Source organism: Sinohyriopsis cumingii, chromosome 11 (assembly GCF_028554795.1).
Source record: "Sinohyriopsis cumingii isolate HCF-2022 chromosome 11, ASM2855479v2, whole genome shotgun sequence".
Classification (NCBI taxonomy): Eukaryota; Metazoa; Mollusca; class Bivalvia; order Unionida; family Unionidae; genus Sinohyriopsis; species Sinohyriopsis cumingii.
The window spans coordinates 86,350,183-86,368,585 of record NC_142971.1 but is presented as its reverse complement, the minus strand read 5'-3'; the positions used below and the strand labels follow the sequence as shown (position 1 = coordinate 86,368,585).

At 33.7% G+C, this 18,403-nt stretch overlaps 1 protein-coding gene across 3 annotated transcripts; it reads right to left on the bottom strand.

The window, feature by feature from the left end:
• Nucleotides 1-7,763: 7,763 nt before the first annotated feature.
• On the bottom strand, nucleotides 7,764-17,886 carry LOC149788902 (meiosis expressed gene 1 protein homolog). Of its 3 annotated transcripts, XM_089975029.1 has the most exons (4): nucleotides 17,807-17,825; nucleotides 17,759-17,774; nucleotides 9,754-9,908; nucleotides 7,764-8,943 (listed from the first exon to the last, which is right to left on the bottom strand). In XM_089975029.1, the coding sequence occupies exons 3-4, from the start codon at nucleotides 9,898-9,900 to the stop codon at nucleotides 8,815-8,817; spliced, it is 276 nt and encodes a 91-aa protein (XP_089831155.1). In that variant the 5' UTR covers nucleotides 9,901-9,908; nucleotides 17,759-17,774; nucleotides 17,807-17,825; the 3' UTR covers nucleotides 7,764-8,814. The 3 variants fall into 3 exon arrangements, with proteins under 3 accessions (XP_089831155.1, XP_089831154.1, XP_089831156.1); XM_089975028.1 differs by having other exon boundaries at nucleotides 17,759-17,886; XM_089975030.1 differs by having other exon boundaries at nucleotides 17,770-17,868.
• Nucleotides 17,887-18,403: the final 517 nt, after the last annotated feature.

Sequence of the window (18,403 nt, the reverse complement as noted above, 5' to 3'; positions counted from 1 at the left end):
TATGCTGTGACCATTAAAATGCAAGGTAGATACATTGAAATCTTCAAAAGAATTGAACATAATGCATTTATCAGAATTGTTTGTTGAAAATGGTATGTTTCAACTCTATCATCTTAAACTACTTTACATAAGACAAGTATGCCAGACTCCTACTGTCGGTTGTAGAGAAAGGTTAATCACACAATGCAAACTACATATATATATATATATATATATATATATATATATATATATATATATATATATATATATACATACATACATGTACTAAAGCCAACACACAATACAAATTAATTACACATAACAGGTAACACCAGGTAAAGATCACAGACTTGGTCTTCTTTCAATATATTTATATATATATCCATTATCTATGTCAACACTTTAATGAAGATCAGGTCAGATCTAAATTACATCAGATGCAGTTGTGTTAATGAAATTAGTTCAGTGGTTGTTTACTTCTGCCCCTTCTCCAAAGTCACTTTAAAACCTCATTGTAGCCCCTTCTCCAAAGTCACTTTAAAACCTCATTGTAGCCCCTTCTCCAAAGTCACTTTAAAACCTCATTGTAGCCCCTTCTCCAAAGTCACTTTAAAACCTCATTGTACCTTCTCCAAAGTCACTTTAAAACCTCATTATAGCCCCTTCTCCAAAGTCACCATGAAACCTCATTATAGTCTGGTCTCCAAAGTCACTTTACAACCTCACTGTATCTACTTTTCCAAAGTCACTCTAAAATTTAGGAGCAGGCTTTTCTCCAAAGTCACTTTAAAACCTCATTGTAACCCCTTCTCAAAAGAAGTAGTTCTAAAACCTCATTGTTGACACTTCTCCACAAGTCACTATAAAACCTAATTTCTTTTTCAAATTTAGTATATTTTAGTATATTTTTCTACTGATTTTAAAGTTTACTTTTTCAAATTTAGTATGTTTTCTACTGATGATAGATGTCCTCACAACAATCTGCAACAAAATCTGGCAAACAGGAGAATAGCCCACCACATGGACCCAGTCTCTGATCAGCACTTTCCCTAATGGCCTACCCCATGGACCCAGTCTCTGTTCAACACTTTCCCTAATGGCCTACCCCATGGACCCAGTCTCTGATCAGCACTTTCCCTAATGGCCTAACCCATGGACCCAGTCTCTGATCAACACTTTCCTTAATGGCCTAACCCATAGACCCAGTCTCTGATCAACACTTTCCCTAATGGCCTAACCCATGGACCCAGTCTCTGATCAGCACTTTCCCTAATGGCCTAACCCATGGACCCAGTCTCTGATCAACACTTTCCCTAATGGCCTAACCCATGGACCCAGTCTCTGATCAGTACTTTCCCTAATGACCTACCCCATGGACCCAGTCTCTGATCAACACTTTCCCTAATGGCCTAACCCATGGACCCAGTCTCTGATCAACACTTTCCCTAATGGCCTACCCCATGGACCCAGTCTCTGATCAACACTTTCCCTAATGGCCTACCCCATGGACCCAGTGTCTGATCAACACTTTCCCTAATGGCCTACCTCATGGACCCAGACTCTGATCAACTCTTTTCCTAATGGCCTACCCCATGGACCCAGTCTCTGATCAACACTTTCCCTAATGGCCTACCCCATGGACCCAGTCTCTGATCAACACTTTCCCTAATGGCCTACCTCATGGACCCAGTCTCTGATCAACACTTTTCCTAATGGCCTACCCCATGGACCCAGTCTCTGATCAACACTTTCCCTAAGAATGGGAATCTGCAGCTGTGCCAGAACTACCAAACAATCAGCTTTATCAGTCACACACGCAATGTTATGCTTAAGATGATCCTCAACAGAATGAAACTCCAAGCAGAGCACATCATTGCTGAATAACAGGCTGGTTTCAGAGCAGGACATATCACTATAGATCAGATCTTAAACCTTAGAATCCTCTGTAAAATGTATCTGCAGCATCAACAGGACATCTATCAGGTCTTCATTGACTTCAAGAAGGATTTTGACAAAGTATGGAATGTAGCCTTGTGGACCACCATGCAGATATATAACATAAACACAAAACTAATCTGTATGACAAAGCAACAAGGACACTTCTAATCAATGACTATATAGGAGATTGGTTCAGAACCACAGGCGGAGTCAGACAGAGGTGCCTCCTCTCACACACTCTCTTCAACATCTACCTGGAAAGGATCGTGTCCGATTGCTTTGGAAGACCATGAGGGCAGTGCCAAAGTTGGAGACAGAATGTTCATGAACCTGTGCTTCACTGATATCAATGGTTTAGCAGGAGATGAACGAGAACTGGAAACCTTTAGTGAACCATCTAAACCAAGCATCACGAGATCAGCACTGAAAAGACCAAGCTAATGACAAACAACCCAAGTGGCATCCAGAAAGGAAATAAGATGGAATGGACCTGAGGTTCTTTCCAGTATTGTGCAGACGACAACTACACTGGATAGACTGAAGTCTATTTGGAAGGACAGCAACATCATCCTTCAGTCCAAGATCAAGCTTATGCATTCCCTCATCATGTCCACATTCCTGTATGGATGTGAGACATGGATTCTGACAGCAGAATTAGAGAGAAGAATCCATGCCTTACACATGACATGTTATTGAAGGATCCTGAACATCTCATAACTAGACCACATTTCTAATAGGAGGTATGCAGTAGAATCCAGTGCAACTGGATTGTATAAAAATCTGCTCACCATAAATGTAAAGAAACAAACTAAGATGGTATTGGTCAATGTCTCATGCTCACCTGGCCTGTCAAAGATAGGGCACAGTGATAGGAGAGAAAATGAGGCAGACAGAAGAAGAGATGGGAAGATAACATCAAAGAGAGGACAAGAATGGACATCAGAAATTTCCAAAGTGCAGTGGAGAACAGGGTAAAATGGAGAGAGATTGTCACAAAGCCATCAGTGGCACCCCTATGAACAGCCAGGCTGTGGGAGAAATCAGTGGAAAAAAAAATCAAAAGGAAAGGAAGATCACATACTTTTAGGAAAATAGTTGCAGCTGTTAATCAAAAGTACTCAGTAAAAGGAATAAAATTTAAATAAATACATTCAAGATAAACAGGTCACAGCATTTTGTAAAATTCACACGAAAACTAAATAACATCAATGAAATTCAGTAATTTCATCACTGATTTTACCATTTTAAAAGTGAATTGACTTAATCAGTATTAGAGAAAGTGCTCCTTACAAAATATGAAGATCAGATTATTAGGTCCTAGACTCAATTTGTTCTCTGATTTCTCTGCTTAAGTCAGCAAACATGATCCATGCACTCTTGAGAATGGTCTTTACATCAAAATCTTCCTCATAACAATTTTAAATAAATCTCAAAACTGAAAGTTTACTAAATTATATAGTCCCAGTATAACTTTACACAAAATTCACACTTGATACTATGACTTTACACAAAATTCACACATGATACGATAACTTTACACAAAATTCACACATGAAACGATAACTCTACACAAAATTCACACATGATACTATGACTTTACACAAATATCACACTTGATACTATGACTTTACACAAAATTCGCACTTGATACTGGCAGAAATTGTAAAATTAGAATGAGGTTATAAAATTTCTCATTATCCTATGACCTAACTTTAGAAAATCAAGTGTCCTTTAACACTGATTAAATGACACCCAAGAATACTTAAACATTTGAGACAACATTTGACAGGTTCTAATTCATGAATAAACCATTTTTCAGAGTACAGCTCATTAAACTGATGAGTCCCTTTCATTTTTCTCAAATTCTTCTGAGGCACATATAATTTTTTCTAACCTATTGTTGTTCACATTAACATTAGTATCAGACAGTACAAAACAGATGTATTTAGTATCATTTAGACCAAGATTGTATTAACTTGTTTATAAGATTATGGGTCTGGACACATACCTCCTAAACATTTTAGGACAAAACTTGAACATAAGCTTTAAACAACACATCAGACATGGTTGTTATGATACATGTGTATTGTTGATATTCATCAAGCAATCTTCAGTGAAGTCAGCTTTGTTCCATCTTTTGTTCACCAAGCCATGCTGATGATGTGCCTGAACAGTTATTTAATTTTACACAAACGTCTTCCTGTTAATGCAGAGTTCAACTATTACTGCTAAAAGTGTGTTGGAAACATTTTTTGAAATGTGCAATATAAAGTTTTAAAAAATCATCAAAATAAAAGAACATTTTCTGTAAATTTGTCTTCATTAAAAAATTAATGAAAGATTGCTATCATGTTTTGTGCCACTTACACCAAGAACATCTCCAAGTGCTTATGAAATATTATCATTTATTTCTAAACACCAGATAAAACTAAGACTTATGCAAGTGAAGTCATAATGCTTTACATAGTGTGAATGACATTAAAATTAAACAAGTACATCTCAATACCATTGATTCTTTTCTTGTGGTCATACAAGAATATTACACAAATGCGACAAGAAGAAAAAAAAAACATAATTACTTTATGGATTTTAAATATTGTTTGACTGTAGATCCAGTAAAGTGAATACATTTTTTGTTTTGCTCTTATCTTATTTATGTAGTTTTAATTACATCTTTGTGTCCTTAAGAAAGGATTCGGCAGATTCTAAAATTGCTTGGGCTGGTTTGGCACCAGTTTGCACTATTGTTTGCCATAAAGTTTGCACTGTTGTTTGTCAGTTTTTCATTCCTCAGTATACATCATCTTTCATGATGAACATGGTCTATACGACCTAGTGCACTGTAGGAAAACCTATTTGCTGTGTGATTTGTAATCTGTCTGTGTTTGTGTGTGTATTATGTATGTGTGCATGCATGCATGTGTGTTTGTCTCAAACTGCATTGACAGACCAATGCTATGAGATCACCTGTTTTGAGATACCAAGTTAACTGATTTGATAGTGCTAAGATCTGTTATGACCAACCACTCCTTTTGAGAGGTCATTGCTTTTTTTATCAAAAGGAGTGATCTTTTAAGACTTGTTTTACTGTATATCGAGAAGCCAATTTAGTTGTTGTTGTTGTTGTTATCAGGATTAATGCCATTTTTCAGAAAAAGATATGCCATACTTGGAGGCTGAGTATAACTGGTGTAGAAAGAACCTGGGAAAACCCCAGAAAGAACAGCTGCAGACCCATGTGATTCAAGCTACTGGTAAGCTTTTTGATGTTCCCACAATGGTCAAGCCCAAGACATTTGCCCATGCAGAGCTGAGATGTAAATGCTTTAGACCACATGGTCACTTATTGACCCCAGCCAATTTAGTACATTGCCAGTAAAGAAGTTATCTTTGTCAGCCTACATGTATTTTAATTGCTTTCTCTTTTCTTTTCTTTTCTTTTTTATCAATTTTCACTAATGATTATATACTAGATGAGATAATAATAATAATAATAATAATAATAATAATTATTAAGACTGCATCACATTTTTGGCATTAACTGATTTTCAACCAATCTATTTAAACCTAGTAATACAATAAGTCTTTAAAAATAATAAATAGTACACCATACATACAATGATTATATTATGATCATCCAATTTTTAAAAATACCTATCTGGTTCCTACAGGAGTACAGGTATTATATTATATATATTTCTAGTAAAATCTAAGGTGGCTTTACACATACATGTAACAGGCAAAATATCACAATAAAAATGTTAAACTGGAACCAGAGCTAAAGGAATGAAATAGGTTGTGGAAGTTCATTTTTATGTACAAACTATATTGTTTTAAATAATCATTTTGAAATCAATCTAATATTCCAAAACTGAAAAAAAGTTTCTCTGTGAAGTGAGATTTTGATGCCAGTCAGAGAAGTTTCAAACTTTATGTCCATGGTATAAACTATAAACTATAAACATGAGAAAAAGAAAAGAAATCTACCTCAAGATGTTCTGCCCTTCTTTGTGGCAAGACTGAATGAATTTTATGAATATATGTTTTAAAAAAATTCAGACATATCACACCTTTTATAACTCTGTGAAAACAGTACCTTGTTTTGTGCTGTTTAATGTAAGGTGCTACTCAGTCGAGAATGGTATTAAAATGATTTCAGATTTATTCTTTGTTTTGGCAGTTATGTATATTTCTATACCTGTGACTATCTAACAGACTTTTAACCTGATGGAAGTCAATTTTATTAAAAAAGGTACTTCTAGTACCTGATGATCCTTACATGTACTGTATTTTTAAAGGTGGACCATTTTCAAAGACATTAATTTTTTAGTAAGCACAAAATACATTTTCCTCTTTGCCATTTTATTTATTCAGGTAAAATATGCAAGTTGATGCATTCTAAAATGTAAAGTTTTTTTCTAATATTCAGTTTGCAATATTTATTGTGATAACTTAATACAGTAGTGAGTTAATTCAAGAAGTTGTGTTAGACCTGTCATTGTTCAAGTTGGTGATATCAGAAGTTGCCTCCCTTATGCAATATTGAACAATTTCATGTATTGCCCAGGTATTGGTTATTGGTGAATTCTTCCAGTATAGATTACATGAATCTAATCATTTAAAAAATCATGACACAAAAACTTTTAGTGAATTTCAATAACAATGTAGGTTGACATTTCTTGGTTACATAAATTACGCACCCCAACATCATAGCTTTACTGGTCACAATGGATCAAAATACCCATTTGATTCTGCAATGGTTTGTGACTGACACATTCCTAGCAAACTGAAACTGCTGTAAGATAAAACCAGCATGCCTCTCCTACACTAAAATGAGACAATAATATCTGTATCTCCCAAAATTGGCCAATCAGATGTCATTTCTTATATGGATTTTGGGTACCTGCATCTCACACTGGCTGAACCACTTTCCTAAATGAGAGTGTGTGTGATTTGGATTTTTAATGTAGCTTTAACAAATTTTCAATCATATCACTATGATGTCTGCAGTGTGGCAGTTTATAGTGATATCTAGACCTTGGACATCAACAGACATGTAGCATTATGTCCCATCCAGTCACATTATCCTGACACCAGGCCAACCAGTCTTAATGCTAACCACTTAATGCTGAGCGCCATGTGAGGCAGCTGCTGGTTCAATTTGTATAAGTCTTAATTGGCATGACTTGGTCTGGATTTGAACCCACGACCTCCCACATACAAGGTGGAAACTCTGACCACTTAGGACACTGGAGCAGTCATTCCTAAATGAATATACTTTAAGTGCCTTGGCATGGAGCAATAAAGACTCAAAAAATGTCAGGCATGCATGGGAACTTGGTGTAATACTGTCAGTACTGCCAATTCTTTGTGCCTTGACATGAAGCAATAAAGACTCAACAAATGTCAGGCATGCATGGGAACTTGGTGTAATACTGTCAGTACAGCCAATTCTTTATGCCTTGACATGAAGCAATAAAGACTCAAAAAATGTCAGGCATACATGGGAACTTGGTGTAATACTGTCAGTACAGTCAATTCTTTGTGCCTTGACATGAAGCAATAAAGACTCAACAAATGTCAGGCATGCATGGGAACTTGGTGTAATACTGTCACTGTACAGTCAATTCTTGGTGATGATTTTATGATACTGTTTATTGCAGATAGACTGACAGATGGACAGACAGACAGATCTCAAAATTTTGGTTTCTTCGGCTGCAAGAAAATAACCAATGGTGTAAATACTGACATAGTAACAAGAAGTTAGACCTGTACATAAGCAGGAATGAAGGAAAAGAAAACAGGAGAAAAACTGAATTAATGAAGAAGAAAAAAATAAAGAATTTTACTCAAACCAGACCTTTATTTTGGAGATATAATTTTCCCTTGAAAAATCTAAATAAACTTCATAACATTCATGTGATTATGCATTCTAATAACGAAAACATTTGCATAAAGCAGTGTAAGTAGCACATACAGAACTAAAAGGCAAACAAAAGAAAAGGAATCTTTGCAAACATACCATTCACTCATAAACATTGCTTAAGACTTGCACGTAAACAAAGAACATATCCATAATGATTTATTAACTCATATACCGATTCAAATGGTGCTGACATTTTGCGATACATTAAACCATAAAAATCCCAAATAAACCTCACCCTAGCACAAAGTTAAGGACTTTATAAATAGATACTAATGGATTTGATTGACGTCTCCCAATTACTGCAGTGAAACACAACTTCAAGAGTTTACAAAACTCAGTCATTTCATATTTATAATCCTTCCATAGTCTGTATACCTGAAAGTATCAATTTAACATAAAAATTAAATGAAAATGTTAAAACATTTGACACATTGCTGAAGGAACACAAGTATTTATATAAAAATACTATTTAATATTGTAAAATTCAATTCCCAAATGGACGAATGCACATTTCATGGATATCATGGGAAACAAGAAACTTAAACATAAATGATTCAAACAGGAATAACACTATCTGTGAAGAAATGCAAACACCGCTGACATGAAACATGAATCACATTTAAATGCATGAGCCACAGCCTCAGATCTCTTATCATTCAAAACTATGTACCAAACAGCAAATCAAATCATGTAGCAAGGTTGTAAGAAACTTTAAATATTTTTAATAAACAGAATCAGATCTTTAGTCAGTTTTAGTTTATTGCATCAATCAATGTAAATTTTATCATCTGAGTTAAAAATATGGGGATATCAATTTACAATGAGCCCACATATGTGCATATATTTAGAGTTGTGGCAAGTCGGGGTACTTCCTCTGTTCCACTTAACTTTTTCCTTTGAAAAAATGAAGGATGCTAATTCCTCAATCCCAAAAAGATGATAAATGATGAGTCAGCATGGAAGATAAACTAGTACACATATAGCTTGCACTTTGGAACGTCTTTATCCGAACACTCTCTGCTTTTGTTGTAATAATACCAGTTTCCATCTTTTCTCATCAGTTTTTTTATGTATCCATTATGTGGCCATCTGGTTGCCTGAAAATAAAGTGATAATTATTGTTCCTAACCATAAAAACAATTTTGTCATAATTTGACTATGAAAGGAATTAAAGCTAAATATGGCCCTGTTTTGACTTTCATTTAAATTGTGGCATGTTATATCTTTATATGTTCTTTACACATGAAGCATAAGCTCATAGACCAAACTTACTGAGGAAAGTTTCTAGTTTTAAGAGCCTAGTGCAGGTTGTTAGACACACACACACACACACATTTATGTGTGTGTGTGTGTGTGTGTGTGTGTGTATGTGATTAGGATTTTTAAAGTAGCTTTAAAAAAAATCAGTCATATCGCTACGATGTCTGCAGTGTGGCAGTTTATAGTGATGTCTAGCACTGGGGCATCATGCCACAGACATGTAGCATGATGTCCCACCCAGTCACATTATCCTGACACCAGGCCGACCAGTCCTAACACTAACCTCTTAATGCTGAGTGCCTAGCGAGGCAGCTGTTAGTACCATTTCTGTAAGTCTTTGGTATGGCTCGGCTGGGGTTCTAACCCACAACCTCCAGCTTCCGAGGTGGATGCTCTAACCACTAGGCCACACACACACATATATATATATATATATATATATATATATATATATATATATATATATATATATATATATATATATATATATATATATTCCATTATATCATAAGGAAATGAGATTCTTGTTTTCATGTGATTGGTTAGTGGGCATATTATTACATCCTTAATAACAAAATAATAAATGTCAATCTGAAACAAAAATGATGCCTTGTAAATAAAAGCAATGTAAAAATAAATGGCAGTACCTCTGCTTTACAGACACTCTTGTACTCCACCTCATCTCTGTAGCCTGCCAACTGGAAACGATATGCCTCTTCCACTTGATCACTCCATTCTTTTGCTCGCACCATCTTGGATGGCTGTGGATGTGATTCTTGTATCGCAGTTGTCATTTTAAGAACTGATTAGAGAAAAAAGCAGATATGACAAAACTCAGCTGACCTAAGAATAATCTGCGATTAGCTAAAGCATCACTGGAAAGTGTGTGTGTTATTACCAAGATTTATTGTCCTTCTAATTAAACCGAAAATGCATCAAATCATCGAAGAAACTGATTGGGCTTTACTTATATATATATATGTACCTTTATCAGGACCCAAGCAGACTATATGGTGTTGAAGAATAATTCAATCTGACCCTTCTGATATGTTTTTTTTTTCTCAAGATAATTTATTCCTCAAATCAGTGTGAGTATGGTGTTCAGGATCAATCCAATAACAAGTTCAGACATAAATTTATAAATTAACAAAGAATGATACCTAAACTGATTTAAGCACTGACCATTTCATCCAATGGAGGGTTGCTGGAATTTCAACAACAAAAAAACTCCTGCTTTTCTCTGCTGGAAAAAGTCTTAATCTGCTGTCAGCTTGATTTCCCTTACATTTGATTTCCCTTACATTTTATTTCCCTTACACTTAATTTCCCTCACATTTTATATTATTGGATAAAACAAACCAAAATTTCCTCCATCATTTCTTTCAAACAAAATGTTCAGACCCCAAAGAAAATTCTTAGCCCTCCACCACCCCATACCCCAATTAAATGGTTGGTGCAAAATGCCATGATTTCAGAATACGTTTACTTTGTGAGGTAAACTTTATCCATCAATAAATATGATCATTTAATTGATAATAATGTTCTTTATTACAGTAACTTTACTTATTTTAATGTTTTCTTGTTTGGCAAACATTCACACATATTTGAGAGTACTTAATTTTGTGGATTTAAACAAGGATCTGTTGTTGTCAATGGAAAATTGCAGTGTGATGGGTCTTTAAATTTGCATTGGTTGAAAACCATGAAAGCCATGAAAATTGGTATATCAGGAAATATATTGAATTCACATTATGTAGATAGCAAGATTTGGGAAATATTATAAACACTAGCTAACTTCAAGTTTCTGGGAATTAGATCTGGTATAAACTAGATATGTATTTGTATAGAACATATGCCACCACTACCAAGCAAACAAATCCATATCCAAAATGTTAAAAAAAGTTATCATTTTGGCTAAAATATATAACAATGTCATCCATGTATTAATATAATCAAGAATACAAAATTGTATTTCTCTACCTCAGCGAGAGCCTATGTGATTGTCTGTTGTGAATGAGTTGTTTGTTATCCATCATCTGCCTGTCATTAACACAAATTTGTTATCACTATTCTGCCTAAACCACTTACAGGATTGCCATGAAATGCTTAGTTGGTCCTAAAATGAAAATGGTGCTGATCTGACATCAAGCATGACTGCCCCAACAGCCATCTTAACAATCTCATTATCAATATTTATCCTGAACAAAAAGTCATATCAACATGGGGTTTTAACCATAAGACTTTTTTATGACGTCTAGTTGGTCCTAACTGAAAATGGTGCCACTCACACATCAAATATGGCCACCGAAGTAGCCATTTTGAAAATCTTATTATTGCTGCTTCTCCTAGATATTGTCATATCCACATAGTGCTTTCAGCAGAAAACGTCTTATGATGCCTAGTTTGCTCTAAATGGAAATGATGTCAACAACCTTGAAAATCTTTTTATTCTTATTCCTCCAAATGGAAGCATGCTTTTGCTTTGTAATTTAACAGTTTGGTTTTGAAATCTTGTCAATGTATATGTTTCTATGTGTTATCTAATAGCATAAAGTGCTTAGAGCTTATAAGGATTAGGTGCTGTATTAAATCTACATCATCATCATCATCATCATTATTATTATTTTTATTATTATTATTATTATTATTATTAATTGTATTATTATTATTATTATTGTTATTATTATTATTATAATTATTCAAACTGTACAAATGACATTTCAATAGCATACTGCTAAGAACTTAAGGTACTGATGTCAATAAAAGTCAATTATGAATGCAGCACATATAAAACAATCATGTGACACAGAAATATCACATATCACATGGCATAGTGCCATCCAATGAAAAACCATCTCTAATCTGATGGGAATCATGTAATAAATCACCTTATGTGATGTACTTGTAATTTATGTCTGTATATAAGATATATAGCTTTTGTTTGGAGAAGGTTCACACTAACTAGGTTGTACTATAGTGTCAGTAAAATTATCAATGACTTTAAGGCATATTTTCTAACTGACCAGAGGAACTAGAAAAGGTTAATGTCTTACAGTATACAGAAGCTGTGATTCATTAAGCTTGATGAGATTCCTTATTTCTACAAGTATCAAAGAAGGCATGAACACCCAACCACATATTTGCTGATATCATGGTAGATGGAGTTTTAAGCTAATTAGCTCCATTCTGCAGCCAATTAGCTTTATATCTATTCCATCAGGTGTCACATTTGACCAGAGAGCCATTTGGAGCATTTTATTGGTACTGAGGACTTTAGCACAATACCCCACACACCCCACACTGCAAATCCATCAATTACTAATGGGATACTGAAACAAAAAATATATCATGAAATTATCAAACTAGGGAACTTGAAACTACCCTTTGTTTTCTGTTTCAAGCTACATAAACTCAGACTACAATTACATAGTGATTTGTATATTAGGGACTGACCGATTAATTTTTCTGAACAGTGCCTAAGGGATTTTCTTTTGAGCTGGGATACTGAAAAATTCTTTACCACAAAATAATTTTTTCAACTAATATAACAGATAAATTAGGTTTTATTCTATAAATCATCAAACATATTTTCAAGCTATTTGTGGCTGGAATTTGCTTCCTAAAAAGTCTTGTGCCCCCTCTTTAAGAAATGAAATTGTCAGTCTTTTAGCCCTTTGTAAACCTATGGCAGGCCCCATACTGATATGCAGATGAAACTACTATTCAATGCTTTAGCATTTTAAATGAAAGAAACAACAGGGTACCAGTTCCCCTTGGTTATTTACCTGGTTCTTTATTACCTGTGGACAAGGGTATAGAAATTTTGTATTTTGTGATGGAGATTATGTATGTTTTTGCTTCATATCCATATTCAGATGTACAACTGTTAAAAGTCATTTCAAACTGCATCAATAGATTGTTAAGTACTTTCTTTACATCAAATGGTATATTTATGTAATGATTTACATTTGAAAAAATTCTATAAGATATAATCAAATGGAATCAATAGAATCGCCTAATCTAAATTTGTAACTTCTTTTTAAATGGAAAAAAAAGTAAAAAATGAACACTGCATATGTTAATGAAAGTAGAATTAGCAGTACAAATTTGATTTCTTTCCTACCGATACAAAAAGGTTTTGACTTGCAAAAGTTGTTGCATTGTGCATTCATTCACAATATGACTCCAAATTTCAATTTTAACTAAACATGCCATTTTCTTTCAAAAGTTATGTCGAGTGTGCAACTAAGTTCAAATTTATCTGGGTGGAGTTATGTGCACAGTAATAATGTTGTTGTGTAATGAATATGCACTTGTGTATTTAGTTGGGAATGCGGCATACATTCAGTTACTTTGTTTCGTGTAGTGTATTTTGTTAATATAATTAAGCATTAGGTAGAATAAAAAATTTTGCATAAAATAAAATGGTTACTGCATTTGTATGGGAAAATATGAACTCGTTTTGTCGGATGGATATACTGAACTCCCAAGGTCATATAGTATTTCCATTAAAAAAACTTGTTCATATTTTCCCATACAAATGCAGTAACTTAAAAATATTATGGCTGTTATCTCTTTCATGTTTTCTTTTTATTCCTCAAAAGATCCTATGGTTTCACTTATTTTTGTGATTTTGCAAAAAAAAATACACTCTTTGTGGGTACTTAAATTTTTTATAGTTCTCTCTGTCAAAAGCCACATCTTTATTAAATTTCATTGAATAATCTCTATAACTGCCCATAGAGAATGCAAACAAAGAAAACTTCGCAACAGTCAGTCCTTCATCGGTCAAAACAATTCTACTGCCAGTATAAACACAAATCAAACACATGTCAAGATCAATCCCGTACAAAGTAGTTTTATCCGCATGCTCAACATCGAATCAAGCAAATGCAGCCAACAACACAAAGCCATGCAGTAAATGAAGCACATCAATATAGGATCTTTTATTTAAATTACTGTCCATAAAATATATTACAGTAATGAAGCTAAATAATCAAATAATTGAAGTTTGTTCATTACTAACTAACAACGTATCAGTAAGAAAAAATGGGAGGAGTGGCTTTTTGCATCATGTGGCCTTTTTTATAAATTGGGTCTTTAAATTTCTGATTGAGAGCAAACATGAAATAATAAAAAACCTAATATCCCATGAAAAATTAAAACCACAATATAAAATAAAACAGTGATACAACAAGTAGTTGTGCACTTCATTTTAAATTTTTAAGTACATGTATTGCTCATTCAATTTCCAGTATTTGCCCTTTCAGTTACAGGATCAAAATGTTGAGGAATAAAAGCACACATGAGGTAAAGATAAAGTTCTGGATGGATATTCTTTATATATACACCATTATCATAAGAAAGTTGTTCCTTGGCATAATAAGAAAAACAACATCATTATTGTGTTAAGTGAATGATGAAAGAGGATATTTATTCTTGGAAATTGTTTCTATGCATTCTTCTTTCAACTCACTGTAGAATAGGAGTTTATTTTGCCATATAAATCTTTCCTAGCACAATTTCTGTCATTTGTAATAAAATATTACACACTAAAAAATTGGTAAGTTGCCCCAAAGTTCATTTTCACCTTTTATACCATGTTATATTTTTCAAACTCACATTAGATAATAATGTACATCAATGTGATCATGGATGTGCATTTACAGTCTTAAAATAAAATAAATAAAAATAAAATACAACCTAAGTTTATTAAGTCCTGATTCTTGAATGCTGTACAAAATAGTTTTCACTACAAAACTGAGAGATGAAAGATAATGATTGCTATGGAATTTTACAATGTCAGGTTGAAGCACTACTTATGCAGGATAATATGAGTTTTGTCCAATATGCTGTATGCTCATTGTGATATCAAGGTGCATGTCATTCAATCCAGTTCATACTGAAACATAACTCCTGCTTGACCTTATCCAAAAATGTCCATGTACTTTAAAATTGTGTTTGTCAAATTTATATCTCAGCGCATTTGTATTAGTATCTTGACAAGGAATTTAAAAAGAAAAAGAAAAATCGTCATTCAAAGGTGTGTGTGTGTAATCAGATTTTCAAACAATTGACACACACTGATAAAATAATCGTAAGTAACAAATGCCTTACATGACCTGTTGGACATGTACTTTAGTACAGAATATGTTAATGTGGTATTGTGGGTTAAAAGAGTTTAACTAAAGTATATTCAATCCTTATAATTGAATGCTGTGCACCTTAGCTGCCATAAAAAAGCTACGAAACAAAATTCATTGATTCATATGGACTTTTACTGTGGTGGCCAGATACAAAACTGGACCTTGAAAACAGGACATCAGGTATAATCCTAACAAATAACAGATAGTAAAAATATTATTGAACATGAGCAGGTTTCATTGTGACATCACAGTGTGAGATATTTAATCTAGTGTGTATTTTAACATACCTATGGCCTGACCTTGTCCAAAACTGCACATATAATTTAACATTTACTTTGCCATTTCTTATAGTGTGTATATAATAACCTTCCAAAGAATATGTAGATATCAAGGTCAAAATAAAGTAAATAATCACCATTTAATGTTATGTGTAATCAAATTCTAAGAACTGACACGTCCATTACTGAAACAGTTGGTACTGAATGCCTATGTGATGGGAGTGAATGATTTGTACTAAAATACACAGCGCTGGGGTATTAAAAGCAAAACATTCAGCATCTGGTACTGTCTGGCATCTGGTTCTTGGGAGCTATATTTTCACAACTTTTACAAATGTAAATATATTTGCATAATATTTGAAGAAAAAAAAATAATGATGCAGTGTGGTGCCAAAAACATGTAATGTCACTGGAACCCTAAGTGACATGACAAGAAGAAAAGGTAGATACCTGTGAAAGACATAGTAAAAGTTATTGAGATCATGTAAACATTCATTACTATTTTAGTAATTAGTGTTATTGTTTAGAATTTAATTACACATACCTTTGGTATCACAATTATTCACTGTATTTGTGATCCTCAGACATAAAAAAATCCTTTGAAAGGTTGTACATTGTGCAAAAGCAATTTTAAATTATATGGACTTTTTTATATGAGGTCAACCTAAAGATGTGATCCAGTACAAACTGGACTGAATGTCACATGCTGTGATGTCACAGTGAAGGTACAAATGGGTACTACCCTGTTATGTGTCATGACAGACCTGATGTCTGCTTTTCTTTACCCTAATTAACACCTGGCAACCATTGCATAAGTCCTTACCAACCAAACATTTTCATCAGGAAGTTATTTTATAACATTTAATGTGCATAGCAATCAATGATCAGGACTGAACAGAATTTTGTAAAACTATTTTAGTATTCAATTTGAAATGTACTTGTAGTAAAGGTCATACAGCTCATGTATGCATTAAGTACCAACTATTTCAGTAATGGGTGTCTTTATTAGAATTTGATTACACATACCTTTAAATGGCAACTATTCATTTTATTTGGATCTTGATACATCCATATTCCTCTGGAAAGTTACACACCTCAACAAGCACATATGACAAAACATGATATTAAAGTATGTGGACATTGTTGGATGATGTCGATCTGATGGAATGATCAAGTAATAATTGGACTGAATGCTGCTAACTGTGATGTGACATTAAAAGCTACACATGTTGAAAAAAAATCGTACTACCTTATAGTGTGAGAATTCTACCCAACATGCTCTTTTCTTGACCAAGTTTAGTCCCTGGCAACCATTGGAAAAATCCATAGCAATCAAAACTTTTCATCTGGAAGTTTCTTGATGACAGCTCTGGTGCAAAACATTAAATAATCAGGACTGAATAGTATTAAATGACCACATCAACAAAAACTATACCTTTAAAGGGCAATTATTCACTTCATTTAAATCATCATACATCCATATTCCTTTGAACATCATTATTTACATGCCCCAAGAAGTACATATGTCAGATCAATGTGAAATTATGTGGATGTTTTGGGATGAGGTCAACATAAAGTTATGATCCAATTCAAACCGGACTGAATTTCGCACACTGAGATGTCTAAAGGAAAGCAATGTTTGTTGAAAACAAACTCATACTACCCTGTTATCTGTTATGACAGGTCTGATGTCATTTTTTTAAAGCCTAATTTAGTACCTGCCTAGCACTGTAAAAGACCATAGCAATCAATGATTTGCGTCTGGAAATGTTTTGATGACATTTAAGGTGCATAGCCTTCAACAGTCAGGAATGAATATACATTAGTTAAGATATTTTAGTATTACATTTTAGAACAATGGCTAATATTTAATTTAACCTGAATATTTGCACATACATGACCACATTGACAAACACCTTGAACGTGACCAAATTGACGTAATGAAAAATGTATTAATGTGATAATTAAAAGAAGTCTTGTGGAATGATGGTGGTAAGACGATGATGGTAATCTCTACTTAATTATTTATATTCAATCCTGATTTTGATGTCCGTGGATCCATTGGCAGTAACAAATGCAGAATAGAAATAAGCCGTTTTGATCACAGTACTCAGTACTCAGTAGAGACTACCAAGAATGCGACGACTGAAGTACTTCAAGTTAATAGAATATGAATATTACATTCTTGCTTTAGTTACGAAAATTGTTCGTCTTCATATAATACTTGCATTAATCCAACCTTTGAAATAAACGGCTTGAAATGGTATAGATCTATGCAACAAGCGTCTTGAATTTCTCAATCTTCACGTTCACTCAAGCTTGTTTACTTTTGTTGCTACACAACGTGACGATGTCTTGACTGGTTTAAGGAACAAAACTTTAATTAATCAAGACGAGAACTACCATTTGTTCACCAGTCTAACGGCCAACACAACCTTAAAACTTAACCGTGCATCTTCGGTAACGTACGGTACCGTGACTACCTTATTATTATTTTTATTATTGTTCTCTTAATAATAATAATAATAATAATAATAATAATAATAATAATAATAATATCTTGATCTTTCGGACCTGTTTGCAAATTTCTTTCATGACAGTTCAATCCATTATTGAGATAATAGCTTGATAACACAATTTCAGTTGACTCATCGTCACTCCACAGTTGTGAAACTGAATATACACGGCAACTTTTACAAGCATTTTTACCTGTCTCTATGGATTTAGTGCATATAATTGTGATGTAAAGCGCATCAAACTCACGTGAACTCGATTTTATTCTGACATCACTGCTGCTCGAGGATTTAGTTTCTGTATTGTCTTCACCAGAGCAGCAGGGAAGTTGAACAGACCAGTGCGTCCAGCCAAAATAA